Source organism: Rhea pennata, chromosome 6, assembly GCF_028389875.1.
Source record: "Rhea pennata isolate bPtePen1 chromosome 6, bPtePen1.pri, whole genome shotgun sequence".
NCBI classification, from domain to species: domain Eukaryota; kingdom Metazoa; phylum Chordata; class Aves; order Rheiformes; family Rheidae; genus Rhea; species Rhea pennata.
The window spans coordinates 30441215-30464979 of record NC_084668.1 but is presented as its reverse complement, the minus strand read 5'-3'; the positions used below and the strand labels follow the sequence as shown (position 1 = coordinate 30464979).

General features: G+C 45.4%; 2 protein-coding genes across 6 annotated transcripts in view; one reads left to right on the top strand and one right to left on the bottom strand.

The window, feature by feature from the left end:
* The first annotated feature begins 3837 nt into the window (after positions 1–3837).
* TSSK6 (testis specific serine kinase 6) lies at positions 3838–4728 on the top strand. The gene has a single exon (XM_062579143.1). The coding sequence runs from the start codon at positions 3895–3897 to the stop codon at positions 4726–4728; it is 834 nt and encodes a 277-aa protein (XP_062435127.1). The 5' UTR covers positions 3838–3894.
* An 8436-nt stretch (positions 4729–13164) lies between these two features.
* The window catches only part of MYO1B (myosin IB), a 134056-nt gene continuing 123455 nt past the window's right edge, over positions 13165–23765 (bottom strand). For all 5 annotated transcript variants that reach the window (XM_062578395.1, XM_062578394.1, XM_062578397.1 and 2 more), the window contains 4 exons: positions 22597–22729; positions 20754–20906; positions 19651–19778; positions 13165–16132 (listed from right to left, as the gene is read on the bottom strand). In XM_062578395.1, the coding sequence (XP_062434379.1) occupies positions 16009–16132; positions 19651–19778; positions 20754–20906; positions 22597–22729 (538 nt within the window). In that variant the 3' untranslated portion in view covers positions 13165–16008. The remainder of the gene's footprint in view (positions 16133–19650; positions 19779–20753; positions 20907–22596; positions 22730–23765) is intronic.

Here is a 23765-nt window from a genome sequence, read left to right as displayed (position 1 = left end):
GGGTAATTCCAAACTCCTTCTGGCTTTGGTAGAAACTCGCTGGCCTCTGGTAAGCAGTGTACCCCATGGAGATGGGGAAGTTAGGGCTGAAGCTAACTTACCCAGCAAGGTAAATTAGCTTGTGCTGACTTTGAAACAGGCACATTTTTTCTGGGGTACGTGGTAGCTCTTTGGTGTCTCTGCACTTCACAGTCCTTCATGAATTATCAATCTTTCGTTAGAGCAACATTTAAGCTGACACGTGACCACACTTCCAGGTCCTGAGAACATCACCATAAAAAAAAAAAAAAAAAGGAAAAAAAAAAGCCTCATGGTAGGCCCCAACAGTTTTTACCTCTTCAGACCAACACCTCCTGCTCACATACCAGATCTAATAAACCAGTAATTCTTGCCTGATTTTTTAATTACTCTACTTACAACATCAGTTGAACAAGTCAGTTCTACAAACACGGTTGTGATGCAAAAAAAGGTACAAGAAAACTCAGAAGCTCAGCTTCCTTTTCTATATTAGTACTGAGTACTAAAAAGTGCTAGTGTAAGCTAAATATTTATACTACAGATTGCAGTACCTGAGGTAGAGGAATTGGAAGCAAGAGATTTCTGGTACATTTTTATGCCAATAAACCTAGAGCCAACAGCTAACAAGACAAAAATCTATTTCTATGCAGTCTAAGCACAGCACAAAAAGACGAGCTCAGGTATCTTTCCTCACCTAACCTTATGAGGTTCCCTGTGCTATCTTTAGAGCTTTTCCAAAAGTCCCACGCTGTGCTGCGCCCTGTGGGTTAGGAGCAGGCTGAGAACAGAGATGCACAATAATACGTATCATTGTAAGCAGACCCAGCTCACATCAGTTCAGCCTGGACTGTACAGGAGGGGCAACACTCACTAAAATACCTGCTGCCTCCCCTTTTTCGCTTGGGCTTTCTCTCCTGTCACCTTTGAGCTACTGCACAAGCCTTTTGGTCCCCACAACAGTTATGCATCTGATTGCACAGTGCTTTTTCTGGATTTACAGGAGGTCTTACTGAATCATTTCTGAGCCTGAATTTGTCTACCTTAGCCAAGTTTGCTGAAAACCTGCATTTACAAGTTCACTTGAGCAGATGGAGAGTTACTAGAAACACAAGATGCTGTGAAGTTATTCCTTACCTTTTCAACATTGTTTGTAGTCACTACTTCATGTTTTCCACTGCTCTTTGGACAAATATCTCTCCTGGTTATGTTATCTTAGGGGCTTCAAAGAGGTTCCCCACAAATGAGGATTTTGCCTGTGGGCTCTGGGAACATGTCTGTAACTTGAACTCCAATTACTATTTTGAAAGATACTCTGCGCATCGGCCAAACCCCTATAGGTACACATACGTCATCCTATCTGTCAGAATATGTGACAACTACATTTTCCTGAGGCATTCTGGTTGTTAGAAGGGAATCCTGGTCTAAGCATTTTCCCTTATGAAAATGTCTATCTCTTTTCAGTTATGCTTAGTCACCTAAGACTTCCCAGCTCTTAAGGAAAGCACAGCTCAAACCTCTGCTGAAATTGCTGTGATTATGATTCACAGGCTAAACTAAGTGCTGGGAATCTTACGTATCCAGCAAACTGGCTTTCTACATCTGGCCTCCTGATTGCTAGGCTGCATTTTTTGTGTTTAAATAACTATGCTTCTGGCACAGGGTCCAAACACAGTTCTTTCTCAATGGAAATTCCGGGAAATGGATTCTTTGCTTTTCTTTCCCTTTTCTAATTGTGAGCTTCGGTAGGTGAGCCATTGTTTCTTCTACATCTCCATCTCTCCTGTCCCAAACTCCACATTTTTCCATGAAACAAGGAGGCTGGACAAATTTCCTTCTGGACAGACATTGATGACCAAACTGCTCCAGAAGTAAGAATCTAGGTCTGTTTATTTGCTGGGCTAAGCAGAAAGGGACTGTTGCCCAGACCACTTTTAGCACTTCGGATACATGCAGGATTTCCTCCACTAAACCTGCAGGCAGACATCAGTTGCAGGCAAAGCCCCTGCAACCAGACAGGGGCTGTTTTCTTTCAAAGAGATAGGAATGGAGCAAGGTCATTCCTTGGGATGGACCAAGGTTGGTCCTCAGAGCAGCCCCTGTGCTCCATCACGCAACATACATGCTGCTTGTGGCACCTTTTGACAACAGGCCTGAAACCCAGCTGCACTTCCACAGCTTGGTGAATCCTGTACTTCCCACTTTCCTGTGCTTAGAGAAGAAAAAGCGTTTGAAGTGGAACAAATGGTTCAGTTTAGGCCTGCAACTACTGAGAAAACTCAGCATGATGATTACTTGCCCTTAGGAGCCAAAGCAAAGCACCCTTGTAGCACAGGAATTTGCACTTTTAAAATAATTTAATTTCTTCAAGTATCTTCGAAACACTGACCAGATGGACTCATGGGAGACATTTGCTTCAGTCTTTGATTGAGCCTTATTCTTCTTTAGAAGTGATTTGCCAAATGAAACATATATTCAAAAGGTTAAAAATAGAGTGTGTTTGTTGTTGTATTTAGAAACACGGAAGCTTTGTGGTTCTAGGCTCCTTTTTGCAGTTAGGAAGGAAATGCAGGCTCCACAGAGAGCAAAATCCTTGAGCAGCATAAAAAAAACACCACCAAAACAAACCAGAAGCAACTGTTCTGGAGACTCGAAGATGCAGCCTGCAGAAGAAAGAGCCAGTTGCTGGTCTGCAATCCAGGAGGGCCCGCGTGGGATGCTCTGCGGTCGCGAGGGTCCCAGCTGCTGGGCCGGTCCCGCCGGGTGCAGCCGGAGAGGGCTTTTCCCCAGTGTGCTGTAGCCCCAGCCTCAGGTGATCTCTGACTTTGCCCTGTCCGATAAGCAAGAAGTTGGTGCCACTGTCTACGTCTGCTGTCTGCTCACCAACATCTGTTGATTTTTATGGGGGCAAGTTCTCAAGTTTATCTGTACGTATAATTTTTAAACCATTAAACAAAAAAGCTCTCCATTCAGTGTGCTAGCAATATTACTTGTGCCCTGAGAATGCAGCCAGGAGGCTCACAGTTGCTATTTAGCCTCTGCAGACAAGTTCAAAAGCAAAGATCAAAACTAGAGAAGTACTAGTATTTATGATGTTAGCAAGATTTTACCAAAAATACACTGTGCACAATTGAACTGTCACCTTAGAGCAACTATAACTGACTCAAAACACATAAAGCCTGAACTACAGAAGCTCTCTGAAGTGTCTCTGATCACAGTTCTTCTCCATAGACTCTAAATTATTACGTTGATAAAAATAGAGGGATTGCAATTCCAAGTTCAAGAAAGTAGAAAAGTGTTCTTTCTGAAAGATAAATTAAAAGTTCCCTCTGGACACCACACAGACTCAGAAAGCCTCGCTAGAAAAACAGCTTCCTGCACCATCATAATCAAAAAATAAGTGTTTACCGCCAGCCAGCTAGAGCGATTTGTAATTAAGGACAACAGAAGTCACTCTTTTGCACCACTTTGTGTAGTTCTGATTTTAATAAAACTGCAGAAATTTGGTATTGGCCCCCATACGGATTACGCCTCCCAGAACACTCACATTTAAACTCTGTGCATCAGAAGAGCCCTATTCTGAAAACTCAGGGGAACAGAAGGACGAGGTAGAAAGCCCTGAAGCCACTCACCGGGGCTCGTCCCCTTGCGTCCGCGTGGGCACGCCTGGGCCCCGCCAGCCGCCCGGGGCAGCTCACAAAGGCGCCGCCGCGCGACGCTCCACCCGTCACAATACCGGGAGCCCCGGTGGCCCTGCCACCGCCAGCGAGGCCGTGGGGGGGGGGGGTGAAGGGCAGCAGGGCCGCGCACCATGGGTTAAAGCTGTCAAACCCTGGAGCAAAACACCAGCTTCAGCTAGGCCCATCCGGATCATGCAACATGTCCAAAATTACTGCAGGCGAGAAGCTACTTCACGAACTTGGCTACAGGCTGGGTCAAACGTTAGGGGAGGGCAGCTACTCCAAAGTGAAGGCAGCCACCTCCAACAAGTACAAGGGGCCCCTAGCCATCAAGGTCGTGGACCGGCGCCGAGCCCCCTCAGACTTTGTGCACAAGTTTCTGCCTCGTGAGCTCTCCATCCTGCGGATGATCCGGCACCCCAACATCGTGCGTGTCTTCGAGCTCATCGAGGTCTGCAACGGGAAGCTCTACATTGTGATGGAGGCGGCTTCCACCGACCTGCTCCAGCTGGTGCAGCAGCTGGGCAAGCTGCCCTGCGTCCCCGAAGCCCGGGATATCTTTGCGCAGATCGTGGGGGCTGTGCGCTACCTGCATGACCGCAACTTGGTGCACCGAGATCTCAAGTGCGAGAACGTGCTGCTCACAGCTGACGGCCGCCGGGCCAAGCTCACTGATTTTGGCTTTAGCAAGGAGGCCAACGGCTACCCAGACCTGAGCACCACGTACTGTGGGTCAGCAGCATATGCTTCCCCAGAAGTGCTGCTGGGCATCCCCTACGACGCCAAGAAGTACGACATGTGGAGCCTGGGGGTGGTGCTCTACGTGATGGTGACGGGCTGCATGCCTTTCGACGACACCCACATCCACAGCATGCCCCGGCGCCAGAAGAAAGGAGTGCTGTACCCGGAGGGGCTGCCCCCGCTGCCGGAGCCCTGCCTAGCCCTCATCGCCCAGCTGCTGCAGTTCAGCCCGGCCTCCCGGCCCGGCGTGGGGCAGGTGGCCAAGAACAGCTGGCTGAAGGGGGACATCTGAACGAGGAAGCCCTCCCGGGAGCTCCTGGGAGAGTAACATTTTGGTGCAACCAATACTATAGAAGAAAAGCATGTTAGCAGTTTATTGAGCATTTTGAGCCTTGAGGGCCTGTATCTGGAGCTGATTGAACTTCAAGCCTTGGCAAGACCATGTGCTGTCCGAGGAAGGTCAGACCTGTTTGTGAAGGAGCCGGGCGAGCCTGCTGCAGGTTAGGTTTTGAGGCATAGTGACCGTGTTGGGCTGATGGCACAAGCAGAGAATGGGGCTGCTGAGCAAAAGGGACTTCCAGAGTAAGAGGTTGGTTCCTGCAGCCCGTCAGGCCAGTTTGAGCTTTAGCACAGAGCCCAGCACGGGCGGTGCAGCTGGCAAGGTGGGACGGACAGCAGGACAGCCCGTGCACTGCAGACTCCCTCATGGACCCAATAAATGCTGAAATTCCCAGGTGGCTGCCTCTCCCCACCCTCTCTCTGCTAGCCAAATAGGGATCACCAGACACTCAGGGCAGTGCCAAGAGAAAAAAACATCCTTACCCAGTTCTCCGCTTGCCTACCACCCTGTTGGTCACCAAACTGTATCCAAGCCAAGGTGAAAGCGGGGCGTGGGGAGGGGAAGTGGTCAAGCGCTTCACAGCATTTCAAATCCCAGCCGAGAGATTCTTGATGGCAAGGAAGCGCTACCGGCCGTGGAGAGCACTGAAATGGGAAAGATGTAAAAGTAAAGGAGAGCTGCCTTGCTAACACATGCCTTCCAGGTCCAACATACAAAGTCACAAATTACTCAGAATGCAACCCCCAAAAATCTGCTACAGATCCGTACTGTCAAGCCCCACATGCAAATGGCTATTTAAAGATAGGAGCTGGCATCTGAAATGTGCTTTCGTGAGACATTTCAAATTGCCTTTCAGCGGGTTCCAAGCCGCTTCCCCTGAAACCGAAGTCAAACAGAAAATTTCCGGCTGGGTGGTCCACTAATCCGCGTGGTGGTAGTGCCATGCGAGCTCACGCAGCACAGCGCTGGCAGCAGCACCCACAGCCCGGCTACGTCTTCAGCGAGCAAATCAGCGTACGTGGGTCTGCTGGAAGAGAGGGAAACATCTTCTGCAAAGCAAACACTTTAGATCTATTAAAAGCAGCGGTTTAAGTAGAACAAGATGTGGCAGCAGAGCCAGCCCACAGCTTTTCAGCGTGTGGGCTACAGTGAATTTTGCCAGCCCCAGAACGAAGATTTAGTTCACCCTCATCTGTGCAGCTGCAAAATAAAACTTCACAGCAGCAGCAAAGCCTAAGGGAGACAGAGGAACGGCTAGGAAGGGTGTCTTGGGAACACCCACGGCTGGGCAAACAGGCCTGGGAAGGGTCAGGGGGGTGCTGGGCACGGAAAAGAAAGCGAGAGAAGTCGTCAGGATGCGGGAAGTGAGGAGGCTGAGATTTCGGGGTGGTGAACGGCTGGAAGGCTGCTTTTCCTGCGGCGACGCGCGCGGCCCCGCGCCCCCCAGGCCCCGCCGTCGCGCGGGCGAGAGCCCCTCCCGCGGACCCCGGTCCCTTCGCGGCGCCCTGGCCGCCTCCCTCGCTCGCGCAGAGGCCCGGTCCGCGGCGGCCGCCCCCGCGCGCTCCCCTTCGCGGCATCTCTCTGGCTGCCGGCGCAGCGATCTGAGGACGAGCGCCGGACGACGGGACCGTCACCCAGCGCTGATGGTGCCGAAGAGCCGCCCGTCAGGCGAGCGGAAAGCCTGCTCGCCCACCTTTCACTTTACGGCTCCCCAAAGGCTTCCGAATCAGCGGGAGCCCCTTGGCGGTTGTTGGCCCTGCTTCAGTTCGATCTCCATTTGCAGGCGTTTGTAATCCTGTAAGAGGGAAAATCCTCCCGGCTGCAAAAACTCTGCGTGTCAGTAGAGGATATAAATTAGTTCAATGAGTTCCTATTTGCTGCTATTAATCTCAGATTCCAGTGTTGTCATTAAAAACAAAATAACTGTTTGCTTTCTAGACAGAGCAGTAATTTTCTTTATGCCAGTCTTTTGCCAGATTGTTAAGAGCACCAAAACGGCCAGGATCGACATACTGAGGGTCTCTCTTGGCAAATCTGCCTGCCCTCAAGCCCCCCTGCGCCCGGCCGGGGAAGCAGAGAGCCCCGCTCCCGCAGGCGGCCAGCGCGCAGAACTGCTCTGCTCACACGCCTTTCGTGGCCGTGTACGAAGGTATTTTGATTAGGGGAAGCTACAGGACTTGGAAAAACACAGCAACACGACACGTAGTCAAATGCAGATTAAAATAAATAAATGCCCTGTTGACAGAAGTCTTCTCAGCTGTTCGGAAATAAATGTTTTACCTCAGAGTGGCCCTACTGGCCCCAAAATCGGTAGCGACATTGAATCCCAAATGCCAGTAGGGAGGTTATCGCTGGATAAGCTATGCACGCGAGAGCCTCTCTAGCGACACACAATGGTAAATAAGAGTTCTCACCCTGCGACTTTAGGCCACAAAACTTATTATAAACAACGAGTAATGTCTCTAGGCATGAGACACTCATCACCGGGGCTTTCAAATGTTTGCTCTTTCTACCGCAGCTGAAAACTGATCATTTCCAGGCACGATCCATCACGCTCCATCGTCCCCCCCACGACAGGGGGTGAGAACAGGCCGAGCTGTCCTCCAGCCCTGGCAAGCTCGCTCTGCGCTGCGGGGACCCCCGCGGTCACCGTCTGGCCCGAGTCTCGCATGTCCCGACGCTGATTTGTTTCATCATCTCGTGAGGATAAAGAAATACCTTTTCATCCTTTCCTGCCTGGGCCTGTTTCCTCCCTAGATTTTTAACTTCCCTGGTAGGTGCTTCAGTATTTTCTCAAGATATTTTTTTAAGCATCTTGTAGCAATTTTACCCCGTTTAATCTGAGGCAGTGCAAATCACCTCAAAGGCCTCTTGCAGACTAGAGCATGGTTTTCTTTCCTCCCAGTGCTCTTTTGTCTAAGTTGAGCATCTTCTTGCCTGGAATATTCTTGATTTCACGCAAACGGAAGGGAGGGAGACGCGGTGCGCGCTGACACGAGTCTCCCCGTTCAGCCAGCTCCCTCTTCGCCCCGCTCGCTCGCCTCCTGGATGCGGTAGGGAGGGTGGCAGGAGGCGAACGCCGCCCGCGTCCCCCGCCGCTTGCTTGCACTAGGAGGCAGAAGCAGAGGAGAGGCTCGCGCCAGCGGAGGCGACCGGAGGCTCTCTCTACACGTAGTTTTCCTTTCAGACAAGAAGTTTTCTGTGAATAATATTTTCATTTTCACAGCACTTAGCAAACATTAATCCTCACACTAGCACCAAGTAGTAAATATTATTCTGCCTGTGTCACAGAGAGGAGACTAAGTGGCTTACCCCGAGCCAAGAGAATTTAATTTTGCGTTAAAGCTTCCGCGGCCCTCCAGCCTCCTGATCAGTCATGCCTCTGTCTTGAAACGATAATAAATTCCACAATATTTGAAAGCCTGGAAAGGCATTTGAATTCCCTCTCCAGCCGCTTCCAGCTCAATCTCACTTCATGTCGTGCGTCGGTAAAGGGACTATACTAACCACGCAGGCGGCTGGAGCTTGTTTTCTCGGCGGTGAACGAGGGATCCAAATTTTGTAGGTGCTTTTAGCATCCACGTGTAGCAGGCCGGAAGGCAGCCACGTCGCAGGGCGCCCTGTGAACCCAGCTGGGGCAGCTTCCGCCCTCGGAGGCTCTCGGGGCCCAGCTGGACAACGCTATTGCCAATACAGTACCCTGCTCAGCGCCATCATATCGGTACATTCTCCAGAGAGGAGCGGCTGTGCCGCTTCCATTAAAACCTTGATTAAAAATACAGCTCGAGCACCTAGCGCGGCTGGCTTGGCTTTAGCTGCAGCTCCGCCGCTGGCTTGCCTGGCTGGCTGCTGCTTGCCTGAAGCCTGCTGAAGCGGGAAAGCTGCATCACGGGCCCGAGGGAGGGCTCAGCAGGTACAGGCCAAAACGGGGGTCGCCCCGAGGCAAGCTCTGTGCAGCCTTCATTGCTGTTGTGGTGGAAGTTAAAACGTCACTAGTCTTCAGAGTGAACGGCCAGAAAAATAAGGCGTACCACTATACTGAGTTATCAGTCACAAAAAGATTATCAAAATGCATCGCTTAAGCTGAGTTCAACTTTTCAAGAATTTTCCCCAAAACGTACGTATAAACACGAAAATTTTACATAAACGCGCCCGGCGGCTGAGCCGCAATTGCACGCCGGGAAGGCCGGAGCCCGCGGGGCCCCCCGCCGCCCGTGACGGCCCCGCTCTCGCCACCGCGAGCCTTCGAGCCGCTGTGCCCACGGCGGCCGTCCCCCTCCCTCCCGCCGAGATGGCCCCAGGTGGCGACCGCGGGCCGGCAGGGGCGCGGGGAAGAAACGGCGGAAGGGCGAGGACCAGAGAGCGAGCGAGCCCGGCGCGTGCAAAGGGAGTGCAGCAACTTTCCCAGCTCGTTCGCTTGTGGGAACTTTGCTTTTCCAGGGAATAACTCTGCTATTCTTGGCGTTCTTATGATGTGTCACAGGCCGTCTCGGGAGACCACCAGCAATCGGTGCGAAGCAGCCTCCGATGGCAGGCGCGTCGCCAGCCGCGAGCTGGAGCGGCGGGGCCGAAGGAGGCGGCTCGGGGAGCTCTGCCGCCGCCGAGGAGCCTGCCCGGAGCCGGGCCCTGCGAGAGCCCTTCCCGAAGCGCGGCGGCACCTGGAGAGGACACTCAGCTGCCTTTAGATAGGGGTTTCTTCACCCCATTTGTACAGACAAGCCTGAAGACGCAGCTGAAACTCATCCACAACTTCTGAGCTTGTCATAAAAATTAAATGTTTACCACGAGCTCGCGGCGCGTCCGGTCAGGCAGCGCTGCTCCCGCGGCCCTGCCGCTGGAGCTGCACGGCGCCGTCCGGGCATCCCGCGGCCTCGGCCCGGCAGCCCGCCCGCAGGCAACAGCCAGCGTAAGCGCCAAGCGCCACCGCTTACAGCACTGGGAGATTACACTTTTGGTCTTTCTAAGGTCAAATATCTAATTTTTTTACTTACAGGTGACAGTCAAGTGCAAATGAGTCCCCCCCTTTCCCCTCCACCGCGCGAAACCGCGGCGCTCGTACTCCGTGCTCCGACAGCCTCCGCGCTTACAGGCCGCGGGCAGCACGGAGGACGGCGCGCGGCGACGCCAGCCAGCGGGGCCTCCCCGCGTCCCCGCGGCGGGTGGCTTCTCTCGCTGCCGCAAAGGGAGCGAGCTCCAAGAGCCCACAGCAGCAGGCGCTTCTCGTGCCTCAGGCTTCACTTTTGCCTTCTGCCAGAGTTTTGGGCAACGCTGGCGGTACCGATACCTCTTGCGAGCTCGCGTGAAAGGGAACAAAGCACCTTCCGTTAACAACGGCTCTCGGCGAGGAGAAGAACAAAACATCTTGCGTACGCTCAGCTGAAAGCAAGGTGCAGCAGCAGGAAGCGGAAGAGGACAGCCTAAGAGGAGTAACTGCCGCTTTACCCTCGAGACACGTGCTCCGCTTCAGCGCTGCGGAGAGTGCCGGCAGGAGAAGGCGGCGGGGCAGCCGCCACGAGGCGCCGGCACCCGACGCCTCAGAGACCCCCCAGCGTCAGTGTAGCAGTGGGGAAAGGACTGCAAAGCACCGGACGGGACGTTGCCAGCCCAGTAAGAAACCAGCACGCGTTGCCGCAAAAAGCGTCATCGCCCACTTCTGCGCGGGCCCCAGAGGAGCAGCAGAAGCCCTCGCCACGTCGGGGGGCCGCGGGGCCGGGGCGGCTGGGCTCGGCCGGGCCCGGCAGGATGCCCTGCGAGCGCCCGGGGCGTCGTGCCGCGTCAGAGCGGCGCGTCCCTGCCGCCGGCAGCCGCCGTCGCTCCCCTCCGTGGCCAGCGATCGCCTGCGAGCACAGCGAACGCCAACGAAGGGCCAAAGCAGCCCGGCAGGCCGATCCCGTGGGGGCCCGGCAGGCGCCAAGCGCGGGGCAGGCGACGCAGGGTCACAGGGTGGCTGAGGCTGGAAGGCACCTCAGGAGATCACCTAGTCCAGCCCCCTGCTCAGCAGGGTCACCTAGAGCATGTTGGACAGGGCTGCATCCAGGCGGCCTGGAGTATCTCCAGAGGAGGAGACTCCACAACCCCTCTAGCAGCCTGCTCCGGCGCTCTGTCACTCTCACAGGAAAAAAAGTTTTTCCTGGTGGAGTATATTCACTTCAGGGTGCAGTTAAAACTATTCCCCCTCCACTTGTTTCTGTCAAATGTTTAAAGACCATGACAAGCAGAATGTTATACAGCAAACAGGTCCTTACCTTGGCTGAAGTGCAGGTTGCAGCCTTGGAAATCCACTGAATTATTGATTAAAATATTCAGGTTCTGCAAATTTTCACTCATGTAAAAGACTTCTGTGCTTCAGACTTCAAAATTTTGTGGAGTTATTTCATAATCAGATGCCAATGCTTTAGAGGTTTAGGATGATGGAGAGAGGGAGTCTGTTTCTAAAAATCCTTCAGGATGCAATTACAACAGTTGATCATAATCAAAGTTAACCCAAAATTTGCTCATATTTTAAATAAGAGCCTAAATAGCCAGCTCACCCGTGCGGGTAAGGGAACAGGAGTGGAACTGGTTCTAGCTGACAGTACATTGGGATTAAGTTTGATATTCCTCTCACAACCCCCATCCTGTCATTGCCCTAGTTTACCGTGGACATACACAACTACACATGAAACGATGATTTACGTTTCCTTAGAAAAGATCAATTTGTGGGAGTGCTTCTTCCTCGTGGCTTTCACATTCCAAATGCATGGCCAGCTCATTTTTGAGGCCAGCCAGTCCAAACCTGCCCCAACACAGGTAAGTACAAATTTACAGGAGTTACTAACAGCAGCTGTAAACTCATATAAATCCTTCAGCTGCTGCATTTTCCTTTCAGAGAGCGCAGAAGAATGGAAAGATCCACCGCTGCTGAATGAGCAACCACCGCTGCCAATTTTTTCCTGCAAGAAAGGACGTGGCTTTTTTGCGTAGGGCAGAGACTATGTGCTTGAAGCAGTGGCTCTTCGTATGTATGAAACTGATGTTTCAGCAGAGGCAAGCACTGCTCTGCAGGGAAACTCTTCACCAGCAGAGTTTTTCCATGCGCTAAGCATACCGGTAGCTGCCTCTCTGGGAGAAACCACCCCAGTTAGCAATAAAACGGAAAGTCTCACTGTAACTGCAACTGGCAGGAAAGTGCCCATGAGGGAGGGAGGACAACGTTGCCTGCATTAAGTCTTCTGAAACTACTTACCAGGTCACCTGCTTTTAGACAGACGGGTCTGTACTGCAATTTGGCAAATACTGCGCTAGGATGCATGCAAGATCACACCAGGTGCCAGTAACATTTAGTTATTTCTAGTGGGAAAGTGATGAGACAGTGAAGTAACATGTACCTACATGATTTAAAGCAGTTCCTGGAGAATGTAGATCACTGAGGGTTCTACTTATTTTTAAAATATTTGTAAATAATTTTCTCCCCACTCTCTGTCAATGAAGATGGACTGATTTGTGTTAGCTACAAAATGCTCCAATAAAGACAGAAGCTAGATAGCAGGAAAACCAGAATTCACGCCTGTCTGTGCTGTTTTAAGTTGACAGTACCCTTTGAAGCCCCTTCAGTTGCACCTTTGAAACTCACATTTGTCGGGAAGTTGTAATGCCCAAAGCAGTGTAGACACATGCATCTCCCTCCCTCCCACCTTAAACCAGTCATAGTGCTACCCTGTCATTTCCTAAATAACTAGGACCATTTTCCTATAGAAAATGGAAAATATTTCGTTCTTCAAGTCTAAGGATATAAAAGCTTAGGAATTAACTTTGAAAGTTATGATGATCAGAGAAAATTATCTCATTTCAGATCAGAACCTTGAATCATTTGCAGAAGTGTTTAGAAAAAGATGAAGATTATTAAAACTGAAGACGCTTTTTCTGATTTTACATTTTAATTTTTTTCTTCCATAATTTGTTTGATGAACAAAATATAGGTAAGTCAGGATAAAATAGTTAAGAAGAAAAGGACAGGAAAAGAATCACAACGTGAAACATGCAGACTGTGGCAGGTCTGTGACTCAAAGCCATCTTTTGAAATTCAAGTTAATTTGGCCCATTAATCCCATTCCCAGGGGAACGTATCCAAATCCTGACATTAGGTGGGTTGAATTAGCAAAATGTTCAAAGGAAGCAGTGCCCAGCGCCTAGGAACAGAGCACCTCCCTCGCAGCGCCCCGCAGTGCTGAAAACCACGGTCGTGAATCACTTGGGAACATATGTTGCCCCTTAAGGAATCACACATAAAATAAAATTTTCATTTTTCTGAAGTCACAGACCAATGTATGTATACTTAACCTAAAATCTAATCTGTTTGCCCTTTTCAGATTTGATGGTAATAAGGAAGATAGAGATACAGAGAAAGCATTGGTCTAGGAACAGAATTTTATTTGAATCTGTAAAATTTCATGAAACAAATCTCATTTTTTTTAAATGATCCTTGCCTAGCTTTCAAATGACAAATGAAAATTTACAATCAAAAGGATGTGCAAGGTTAGCACCATAGGAGTGTTGTCTTTTCTGCACAACTCCATTTGATAGTAGGTTATAAAAGAGAACAGAGGAAAAGAAAAAAAAAAAAACCTAGCTGATCTTGCATTTTTATTCTCAACATCCTAGATACTTAAATCTAAACATCAAAACACCGTGACTCAACTAGCATATCTGAATAATTTACATTCAGCAAAACTTGGTCCGTACATTGAGAATTATTTAAGTGTTAAAAGGTAACTACCACAAAGCATGAGCTAATATGCAAGTTAAAAACTGTAAAGATCCTGAAAAAGAAATGGCACAACAGAAATCAAAGTGAAAAATTTCCCCACCCTTCCAGTGTTATGTTAGTACGGCCAATTTAGAAACAGATACAAAATATAATTAAAGTAATTTTTTTATCACGACTTGCTGCAAAGATCAAAAGAATAAAAGGGATGTGGTGGGTCAAATATCCTAGAAGTATTTCATTTAAGCCCTCCCAATTTCCGACCTACAAGCAAGTACAGGATTACATCAGACTTCAGGTGCCTGTTTCCCTTACTTTTGGTTCCCTTTTTAAAACTTGCCCCTTGTGGTCCTTTCTGCAAGGTTTTCAAGATCCTGAGCAGCTTTACAAACTGTCCAGTCTATACCAAGCAGGAATTTGAACACAGGCTTTGGGAAGAACAGAATTTTAAATACCATGTTACTACAGGCTGCATTCTTAAGGCAATGGATAAATAATTTTAATGAATCCTAATTTTGCATTATAAATTGATACTATGGTTTTCTTCATAAGCATCTGTAGTTACAATAGATTTAAAATGCTTTAATTTTACTAAACTAATAATCTAAGAGAATTATTAAGAGTTCAAACTAAGATCATGAAGAAGAGGTAAGGTTTTACCAGAGTTCAGAAGTTACATTTTGTGTCTACTCTCACCTTTCAAGGTCACGGACACAGACTTTTAACAGTAATGTTAAAAAAAAAATGTTAAAGCAATTGCTTTATACCCACACCACAGCAAAATTATTTATCTTAATCCTAAACCAAAATGTGCTAGTAACCCTAAAACAGCTGGTTTTTTAGACTGGCAAGGAGGCCACCATTAGCTCTACAGCGCCTGTCGCAATGAACACGCGTCCTTCACAGAGAGCAACGCTGCGGCTGAAATACCCGCGGGAACCTTCGCAGCCCGGAGCGCTACGTACCTTTACCAGCAGGAGATTAACGACACTCTGAACTCTTCTTTACTTTGCTTTATTTATGCTTGGACTTTCGGCACTGCGCAACAGATACTCAGGCTCTTAATCTATCCTATATCAGAGCGCAAAAATACAATGCTTTCTCAACTGTCCTTGCATCAGCACATCAGTCACATTCACCAAAGCCTTCACTTGAGTCGTTACTTCTACCTAAGATTTCAGCTCCCCTTAAGGATTTCAGCTAATGCTTCTGGTTTATAAAAGATTAAGTACAATCAGTTACACTGAAAGTTTATAATGCAGTTCTTGATTGTATTTTCTGTGCACACACATCAGGCACGCAACTTTTATAAAATAGTTTGGAATACAAAAATATGGTTATAACATAGGGGTACCACACAGCACAGAATTAGAACAGTTTTATTACCATAATACCAATTTATATACAGACCCCCAGAGGAAGAAATTTTTAATTCTAACTATTCTTCCCAAATTGACAACTGTAGTGTACATTCTAAAAAAACTGCAAATTAACAACATAAACCTATTTTAACCCCTACATTGTCTACGCAGGCTGCACCAATCCTCTCTTGCACACAAAAACGTATTATAAATAATTTTCACAAATGTCATGTATGTTTTATTGCACATTGTACATGCCAATATCTAAAAGAAAGGCTCAAAGCCTTCACTTAATAACTAACAGTTAAAATACTTAGCAGTTACTTGCGTTATGAATACTATGGCATTTTTCAGGATCTAATTTGACCAGATAATTTAAGGAAAAAAGCAGAACATAAAATATGCCTTGAACTATATCCTTCTTGGGCAAGAAACAAGCCTTTCTAATTTTACTCTGTTTTCTACTGTATAAAGTCATTAAAAATATTTGACCTAATTAAAAATCCTGTTTCAAAATTTCTGCATTTTTACTAAAAAAATAGTATGCATGTAACTGCTTGTATAATCATACATTCCTTCTGTTTTGCAAAATTAGATGTTCCTGTGCTGTATTTACTAAAAGATCAAGTTATATACGTCCTAGTGTTGATTATTAAAAGTTAGTGCTTCAGTCTCAGTCCTGCCAGTCTCTCCAAAGGTGGTGAACAAGAAGACCAGCACAGGTTGGTATAAAAAGACAATGGGCACAAGTTACCAATAAACATTAAGATCCTGCATAGTTTCTGTTAAGCAGATTTCTAGCCTAAGAAATATGAGTAATTTGTCATTAATATGTGATTTTATGGTATGCTGCACTAAAATATGGCCACTAAACAAAGAGAATGTCTCATGTATAAAGGATACAGCTGGTAAGAATGTCTCACTGGGCAAAAATCTGCATTCTGTGGGTTAAAACTACGGCATGAAAGAAAAGATTACAAAGCCAATTAATCAAATATTTTGTCATGGGTTTCTAAAGCTATTAGCCACTGGCAGCTTCAGAAAGGGATAAAACCAGAAAAGCCAAACATCTAAAATTGCACTATTACAAAGAAACAAGTCCGTGAAAGGGAGAGAGACCAACTGCAGTTAAGGGACAGCCACTTCCAGAAGCCGATTGTTTTTTCGTTTGCAGGTTGGGATGTTGCCATTTTTCTGGCTGCCTTGTATGAACTTCACACACACTTTATCTTGTCTGAACTGGACCAGAAACCTAGGAGACAGAATAAAACGTGTCGTAGTTAAAGGTGCAAAAAACACATGAGCAATGAAAGTCTTTTCTGAAATCTTTTCTTCCACAGACTACTATAACTACAAAAAGATATTTGATACTAATTCTCTGGAAATTGTTTATAACATTGGTAACAAAATCAGAAAGGAACTTGAAAATATTATTTAGATAGTATTTTTGGTCATTTATTTATACACTACTTTCAGTTATCTGTTGATGTCAGTAAGTTGGGTGCCTTCGAAAACTAGGTTCTGCAATCCTGTAGTAAAAGCATAACATTCAAAATAGCTTTTCTGAAAATAAAATATTACATCAAAACAACAAAGTAACAAATACCGGTGCTATTACTTGTCCATGCGGAAATTCACATTCTTCACGCCCCATACAGAAATCAGTCATCTTAACACCACGTTCTTTGTACGGGAAGGAAACACTTGTCCCACTTTAAGGGTGGATACACTAAAACAAATACCTTGAGTAAGTGCCAGACATCTATCGATTCCCTCAAAGACCAATAATCTCATGACTTCAAAAGTCCCCTCAGCAGAGGGTGGCCGAAGTCACCGTCATAAAAAGACGTATCAGTTCATCCAATAAACGACCAACACTCAGCCAAGGGGGATAACTACTCCAGTTGAGCAGCATTTCAAAATTCAGCTGAACCCGGGGTGAACGGTGAACCTGAGCTACCTTAGGCCTCTGCTGTGTTACGCAAGCGTCTCCAGATACCCCAGTAAAAACGTTATCGAGATGCGAGTCGGAGGCCCCCAAAGCGCCCTCCTCGCAGCAGACGGCGGCAGCGGCTGGGCCAGCCCCGCTCGCAGCCTTCGCTCCGCTCAGGGCGGCTCTGGCCTCCTCGGGGGCACCCCGCGCGTGCCGAGGCTCCCCCTCACCCTGCGCGCCGGCAACCGCTGTCCGGAGACGGGCCGCCAACAACTCTTCCGTGTCTCAGCCCGAAAGACAAACGCTTTGGGGGTTTTTCCCCGCTCCTTTAAACGGCCCAGCAGCAGGAGCCCGCTGATCCTTGTGGTGGACATCATCTTGGTTCTGAGCATCACTCAGAGAGCCACACACCGTGCTCAGCTACGTATTAACAACAGGAACCTGGAAAGAAAAAGCCAGAGCCTACAGTACGGCCTGAGTCTCCCTCACAACAGCCGCGATGCCTCTGGCCCGGAACTCTGCTCCTTTCTCAGCGGAGAGAGGCAACTTAAAACAGAAATGCCAGTGTACCAGAAACACAGGCTAGACTCTTTCCTACTGCTTCATTGTCTTAAGAGATCTTTTTGTTTTCATGGAATGAAGCTAAATACTTCGATAGCAACACTGGGAGCACTTTTCTTCTAGATTACGTTTCTTTAGCTTATCTGCTATCTTAACAGCTCTCGTATTTCTAATCCTTAGTTAGCCTTTACAGCCCTTTTCCCAGCAATTAGGAAACTTCATTTCCGCCCAAGCAATCTCCAAGTGAGATGTTTCCTACAGTCCAAAGATAAATAAATCTGGATTTGACCCTCCATTTACTACTGGAAAAGAAATTTCTTAGAGTTTGGACAATTGTTTTACAACACAACAGGCTCTTCTTACGGAGCCTCAAACTTCACTCCCCGATCTGGAGAGCAAGACCCAGGGCAAGGAACAAGACAGCACTGCATTTTGGCTCATGTGCAGCGCTTGCTGACCTAAGAAGTCCTTTGCAATAAAGGCAGATTTTCCCTTCTAGCATCCTTAAAAAGTCCTCCAGCAGAGGCCAAAAACTTCAAAGAATTTGTTCTTCTGCCGGAAACCACAAATCAAGCTGACGGCAGAGCTCAGGGGAGGAAGTGGCCTGCGCTGCGCTGGGCTGCCCTTCAGTCCAGCTTTCCTGCGGGACAGCCCAGGCACTTAAAGATTAACTTCTTGAGAGCTTCCTGCCACGCAAACATCCCGAAAATGCAAATAGGTCTTACAGCCATCAGCTGTTTCACCAACACTGCGTCTTCCTAGACCTTTCCAAAGTCTGCAGTCTTTGCCTACATCTGCACGGACAAACATGGGTAGACTAAACGCATCCTTTCAAATGCCTCCCGCTACCGCAGTGGGCCTGACTCCTGGGCCACTCTTCCCATATAACACATGTAAAGGGAAATATTTTGCCTCTGATTAGATATACCCTGATCAACGGCATTTTTGCTCGCAGGAGCTCCCTTGCCAAAAAAAGGGGGGGGGGGAATTATATTGTTTAGTCCAGACACACTCAAAACAATGCTCCCTTGAATGGTTTCAGCCTCCAAGACGAGAAACAAAACTATACCCCGAAATGCAAGACTCCCAGAAAGCAGTCTGTTTTCTAGACCTGCCTCAGGCAGGCAGTCCAGACAAGTGCAATGCACACTTAAATTTCATTCTAGTAGTTTATTCCACAGTAAAAATCGTTAACCTAGAAACTTACCAGGGACAGCTGCAACTCTTTTAGAGGCTAAAAGCACATGCACTTGAGTAAAAGTAAATTAAATCACATCTGGTAACAGAACAAAGAAAAACTGACAGACGTCATTTTCAAGCAAAATTAACCTTTAAGTGAAACCTCAAATCTGAACAAACTGTAATTATAATCAGAACTTGAGAATACAACCAGTGCTGTGCAGAGGGACATAACGTTCAATTTTACTTAGAGAAAATTCTATTTTACTAGTGTTGAAAAGTTCCAACTTACTCTTTTTTATTCAAAATGAATAAATCCACCAAATCAACGTTATTGAAATCAGGGGGCACTTCACATAACAAAATGCATGACTGACAAAGGGAGTGATGGACTCTTACTCAATAGACTTTATGAATTCGCACGAAGTGAACCATTTTTATTCCAGGATTGTAAACACTTGGAATGAAGAAAATCTGATTCTTACTTAAGGCCAAGGTATGAAACAGAACGAAGTGGAAAGAAATTTTAATTTGATAGTAAAGTTTGTTTTTTTCTTTTCATAAAAGAGAGTAGTTCTTCACCATCATCAGGAATTTTAAAAATAAATTTTTCATCCTCACAGAAAAGAAGGTAGATCCTTATAGACCTACATTATTAGCACCACTGTCATATATGTTTAGGAGAAGGTGCTTTTCATTTGTATTTTTTTGTTTTCACTGAAACTTGGCACCTGGTGTCCACTTTGACTAAAAAATAAACATATCACAGGAATATACGAAGCTTCTAGTCACACACAAAATGATTTTTTATAATGTAATATCTCTTAATTGATTGCTAACTCAACATTTCTGCCTCATATCTCTATTTGAAACTACATTAAGAAAGGCATTTTTTCTAATGACTTTCAAGGAGGTAAGACCCAAATGAATACTAGAAATGAGCGCACACAGAAAACTGGACCCTTATTTATAATTATTCTGTAAAGAGAAAAGAAATATCAGTTGCGCATTAGACTTTGTTTCTCTAACATCAGGTGCCTGACTTTTTAGCATGCTGCACTGAAGGAAATGCACTTCTAAACAAACAAGAAACATACTCATCAGAAATCTCAATGTTGAGCTTCTGTTTGGTTTGGCTGAGAGTAGTGCGGTAGAGTTTAGTGGCCATTTCAATAAGGTGATCACTGCTGAACAGGAAATCCCCTTTACTAGCTGCTTCTGAACCCTGAAATAGAGAAAAAAGTAGTTAGAACTACCAAAACCTAAAATATTCAAAATACTATGTGGCGATGAAGCAGCAGGTTTTACAAGGGGTCTTCCTGCTGCAATCCAGCAGGTCTTTTGTCCCACAAATTAAACATGGATGCAGTGCAGTATTCAGGCGCAAAAGGCAATGCACTCTTTAGTGAACTTCCAGGCTGCTCAGAGGGTTACACACCCCTCCTGACCCTAAAGAAGGTCACCTTCAGTTGTCCTACAAAATTGTGCTATGTTTGTCTCCCTCTGCTGACTGCATCACAGCAGCTCACAGTAATTTCAGGAAGGAACGGAAACCAATCAGTATCGCAACACCAGGACGTGCTCTTGGTAACCCTGCTTGAGCAGGGGTGTTTGACTAGATGATCTCCAGAGGTCCCTTCCAACCTTAAACATTCTGTGATAAGATATGGCATTTTTCAAATCCATTTAAACAAGAAAACAAATGCCAGCTTAATGATTTTAACAGAGCAATTCTGACAGTGCAGAGAAGCAAATATAGTACCGAACTAAGTTCATTAGAACAGGGTAACCAAATGAGCTATGCCAAAACGTGGATTTCCTGGGATTCCATAAAGAAGAGAGAAATATTCTGCCAGCGTGTCAGGGAGAGTTACACAAGCATCTAAAAAGGGAAACACCGTCAGAAGGTATCAAAAACAGATTAAAGGGCCATTTTACTAATAAAAACTCTAATCCTGAAGAGGCTGCAGCAAAAAATGAAGCCGGATTTTCACAAGCAAGTTATCGTTCACTATGCAGTAACTGTACTCATTCAGCTTCAGTAGTTTTAAATCCAAGTTTCCGGAGACAGGGCAAAGGTTAATAATAGTGTCCTAAATCTACAGGCTAACTCCATTCATTTAATGCTACAAGATAATTAATAACCAATTTTTCGGTTGCTGCATGTGGAACAGACATGTATTATGATGTTGTAACCTACCTCCTTGAGGTGCACTGCAAAGAAACCATCATTTTGGGAGCTCATGGACACTTTAGTAACATCTCCCAGAGGAACCTCTGACTTGATATTTCCAGACTTTTGATCCGCAAGGAGAACATTATTTTTTGTTAGTAAGAAAATCCTAGATGTAGCCTGCAAAAACAAAAAATGCAAATCATTATCTACCCAAAGAGAGAACTGAACTTTACTGAGGACCCTAGGAGGACAAACAGATCATACAGTTAATAAACTTGGTCCACATTAGTAAACACGAACATTAAAAGTTCAGTAAAAGCTGCAGATCAGTGAAAATTAGGTCAAGTTTATTTGTGTGTCTAATTATAGATTGAGGAGTTTAGCTCATTTTGGCACATGTGCTTACATATAAACAGTTTCTTTAATTACTCGTTTATATAGTTTATAGTTACAAAATCCAGAAACTGAAACTCAAAGGCTGCAAATCAGGATGACCCACATTTCTCACGCTCTGTCAGTCTCCAGGATAACCAACGTACCTTTTCAGTGACAGCTAATTCAGGACTGTGCCTCAGGACTACCCACTGTTATTCCCGTAAACTGTGCTGTTCTGCAATAAATTGCTTAGGTATTTTCAATGATATGTTTTCTTCCCATCATCTATCACAACTTTTCTTTCCAGGAATACATATCTATATGACATATATTTCTAAGGAATTTATTTTTAGATCTATTTTGTGAAAATAATAAAAAAATACACTTCAAAAGAGAACATAATCTACTTACACAAGCTTTTAAACATGTAAGAAAGGACTTCTTAAACACTATCAGATTTTTCAAGTTATTTTCAAATACTTTTAAGATTGAAGTTTTCATATAGGACAACCTATTATAAAATATCATGTTAATTAAATTAAATAGTTTTTTCCCCTGTAGAATTTCAAAGAAAAAAATTTAACCATTGTAGTTCAAACGTGGCTGTCTTAAGCAGGCAGACCATAGCTCATTAAGATAATTGCTTTTCTAAAAAAGCCTTGACAGCTATAGTCCATGCAAGCACAGGAAAGATACTGTTTTCATTTGATTACTTTCTTCCAAACTGAAAAATTTGGCATCAACAAAAGACAACCTAATTTCACTCCTGCAATGCATAGCTGACATCTACATCTGAGAAGCTGAGATCTACTAGTTCTAACATTTAGATGGACACAGTGACAATTAAATTGACTAAGAGAAGATAATACTTCCTGTTTTAATAAATGCAAAGCAAGCTCTAGGCTTGATGGAAAAAAAGAAAACAACAAAAAACCTCCCGAAAGTACCTAGCATATTTAACAGCTTTTTTTAAATGATGAAAGAAAACTGTCTTTTCATTCCGAAATGCTTATGATGTCAATCAGAAGATGACAGGCACCACTAACAAAGTATTTCACTCGTGATTTTATAACATACTAAGATATGATAATCAAGAGTCTGAAAGACAAAGGTTAAGTCTTCCAAATACTTGAACAAGAATGTTTTCTAAATATTTACTTTCCACTTGGTAAACAGTAGAACCAAGTTTAGCATAAAGACTACATTTAGTTGTGTATCAATATAGCCTGTTACCAGTTGATGAGACGCTATTTTTGTTGGGAAACTTACTGAAAACTACAAACCCAAACAAGATGTTAATAATCTTTGTCCAAATTTAAAATGAGTGCTTTAAATCACCAATTTACATAAACTGAACATTTGTGTGCTTGCCATTAAAAAAGACTTTAAAAAAGAAAAATCCTTAGACTATTACATGACAGGAATTAGATCTCAGTTTATTTATAACAAAAAATGATCTACCCTTTTGGATAAAGCAATGCTATTTTATTACCTTCCCGTTAGCTCTATTGATTTTATTCACAACTTCAGCAATAATGATCTTCTCATCCACAGCATCTTTAAGTTTTTTGTACTTGGGGTTCTTGCTGATTTCCAAATAAGCCCCTTGGAATGGCTGCCCCACGCTGCCAAAGAATAGAGAACAGGAGTTAAACATGAATCTCAGAGCAAAAGTAAACCTCCTGAAATGGTTACATTCTGGTTCAAACTTCCTGGAACCAAAAGCAGCCACAAATTTCATTTTCAGTAATTCATTTCTGAGAGAAGCTTCCTTAAACTTTGCTACATTGTCACCCAAGGAAAGTCATTAGCTGCCTCATGTTTATCAAAAGAGTACTCTAAACAACCCAGAAACCTTCATTCAAGATTTCTACCCATTTTACACCATAGTAACACAAAATAACACGCTGTTTTATGACACAACAACTAGGGCAACACATAATTTAAGGCAAACAGAGCTCTTAACATCGTGTTTGTGCAATATATTGTCCTTTATCCTACCAAAAAGCTATGAACCGCAGCTCCCGGAGCCCAATCTCTGAGTCAGGCCGGTGCCGCCGTTAATTCAGCACAGTTGTGTAAGCATTAATCTGTGCACTGCACACATACTAAGTCAGTTGAAAATAACGTGGGGAATTTGATGAAGTACTGTGCATGTATATCCCCCAGCATATTATTCCAGGGAAAGGGAGGAAGGAGGAGGAGCTGGGGTACAACACAGTATGTGTATTAGACACTGAACCTTGTATGCATTAATAGCACAATCCTGGTGAATAAAGAGAAATTTCTTTTCTCTTTTCTCTTCACAGAAATCACTGAAGTCCATAATAGGATTGTTTTCCTCCTCTGGAGGAGTTTTCAAATTAAATGGGCCAAATTGCTACAGATATCAAACACAAATACATCCTTGTATATATAAACATTTTTGCTTTAAAATCATTCAAGAGCAGTCTGTGTTTATGAAAACAGATGAAAATCATCATCAGTAAGACCAACAGCTCTGCTCTTTCACAGTATTTCATAGAGCAACAGACAAGAACTTGCTTTTGAGATCTGCTGTTGCTTGTTAAATGTGTACCAGTTCATTAAGACCTTTTGCACTTGCAAATCACCCTGTTTTCATCCATCTCAAATTTACAATAACAGCTTTGCTATCAGTTA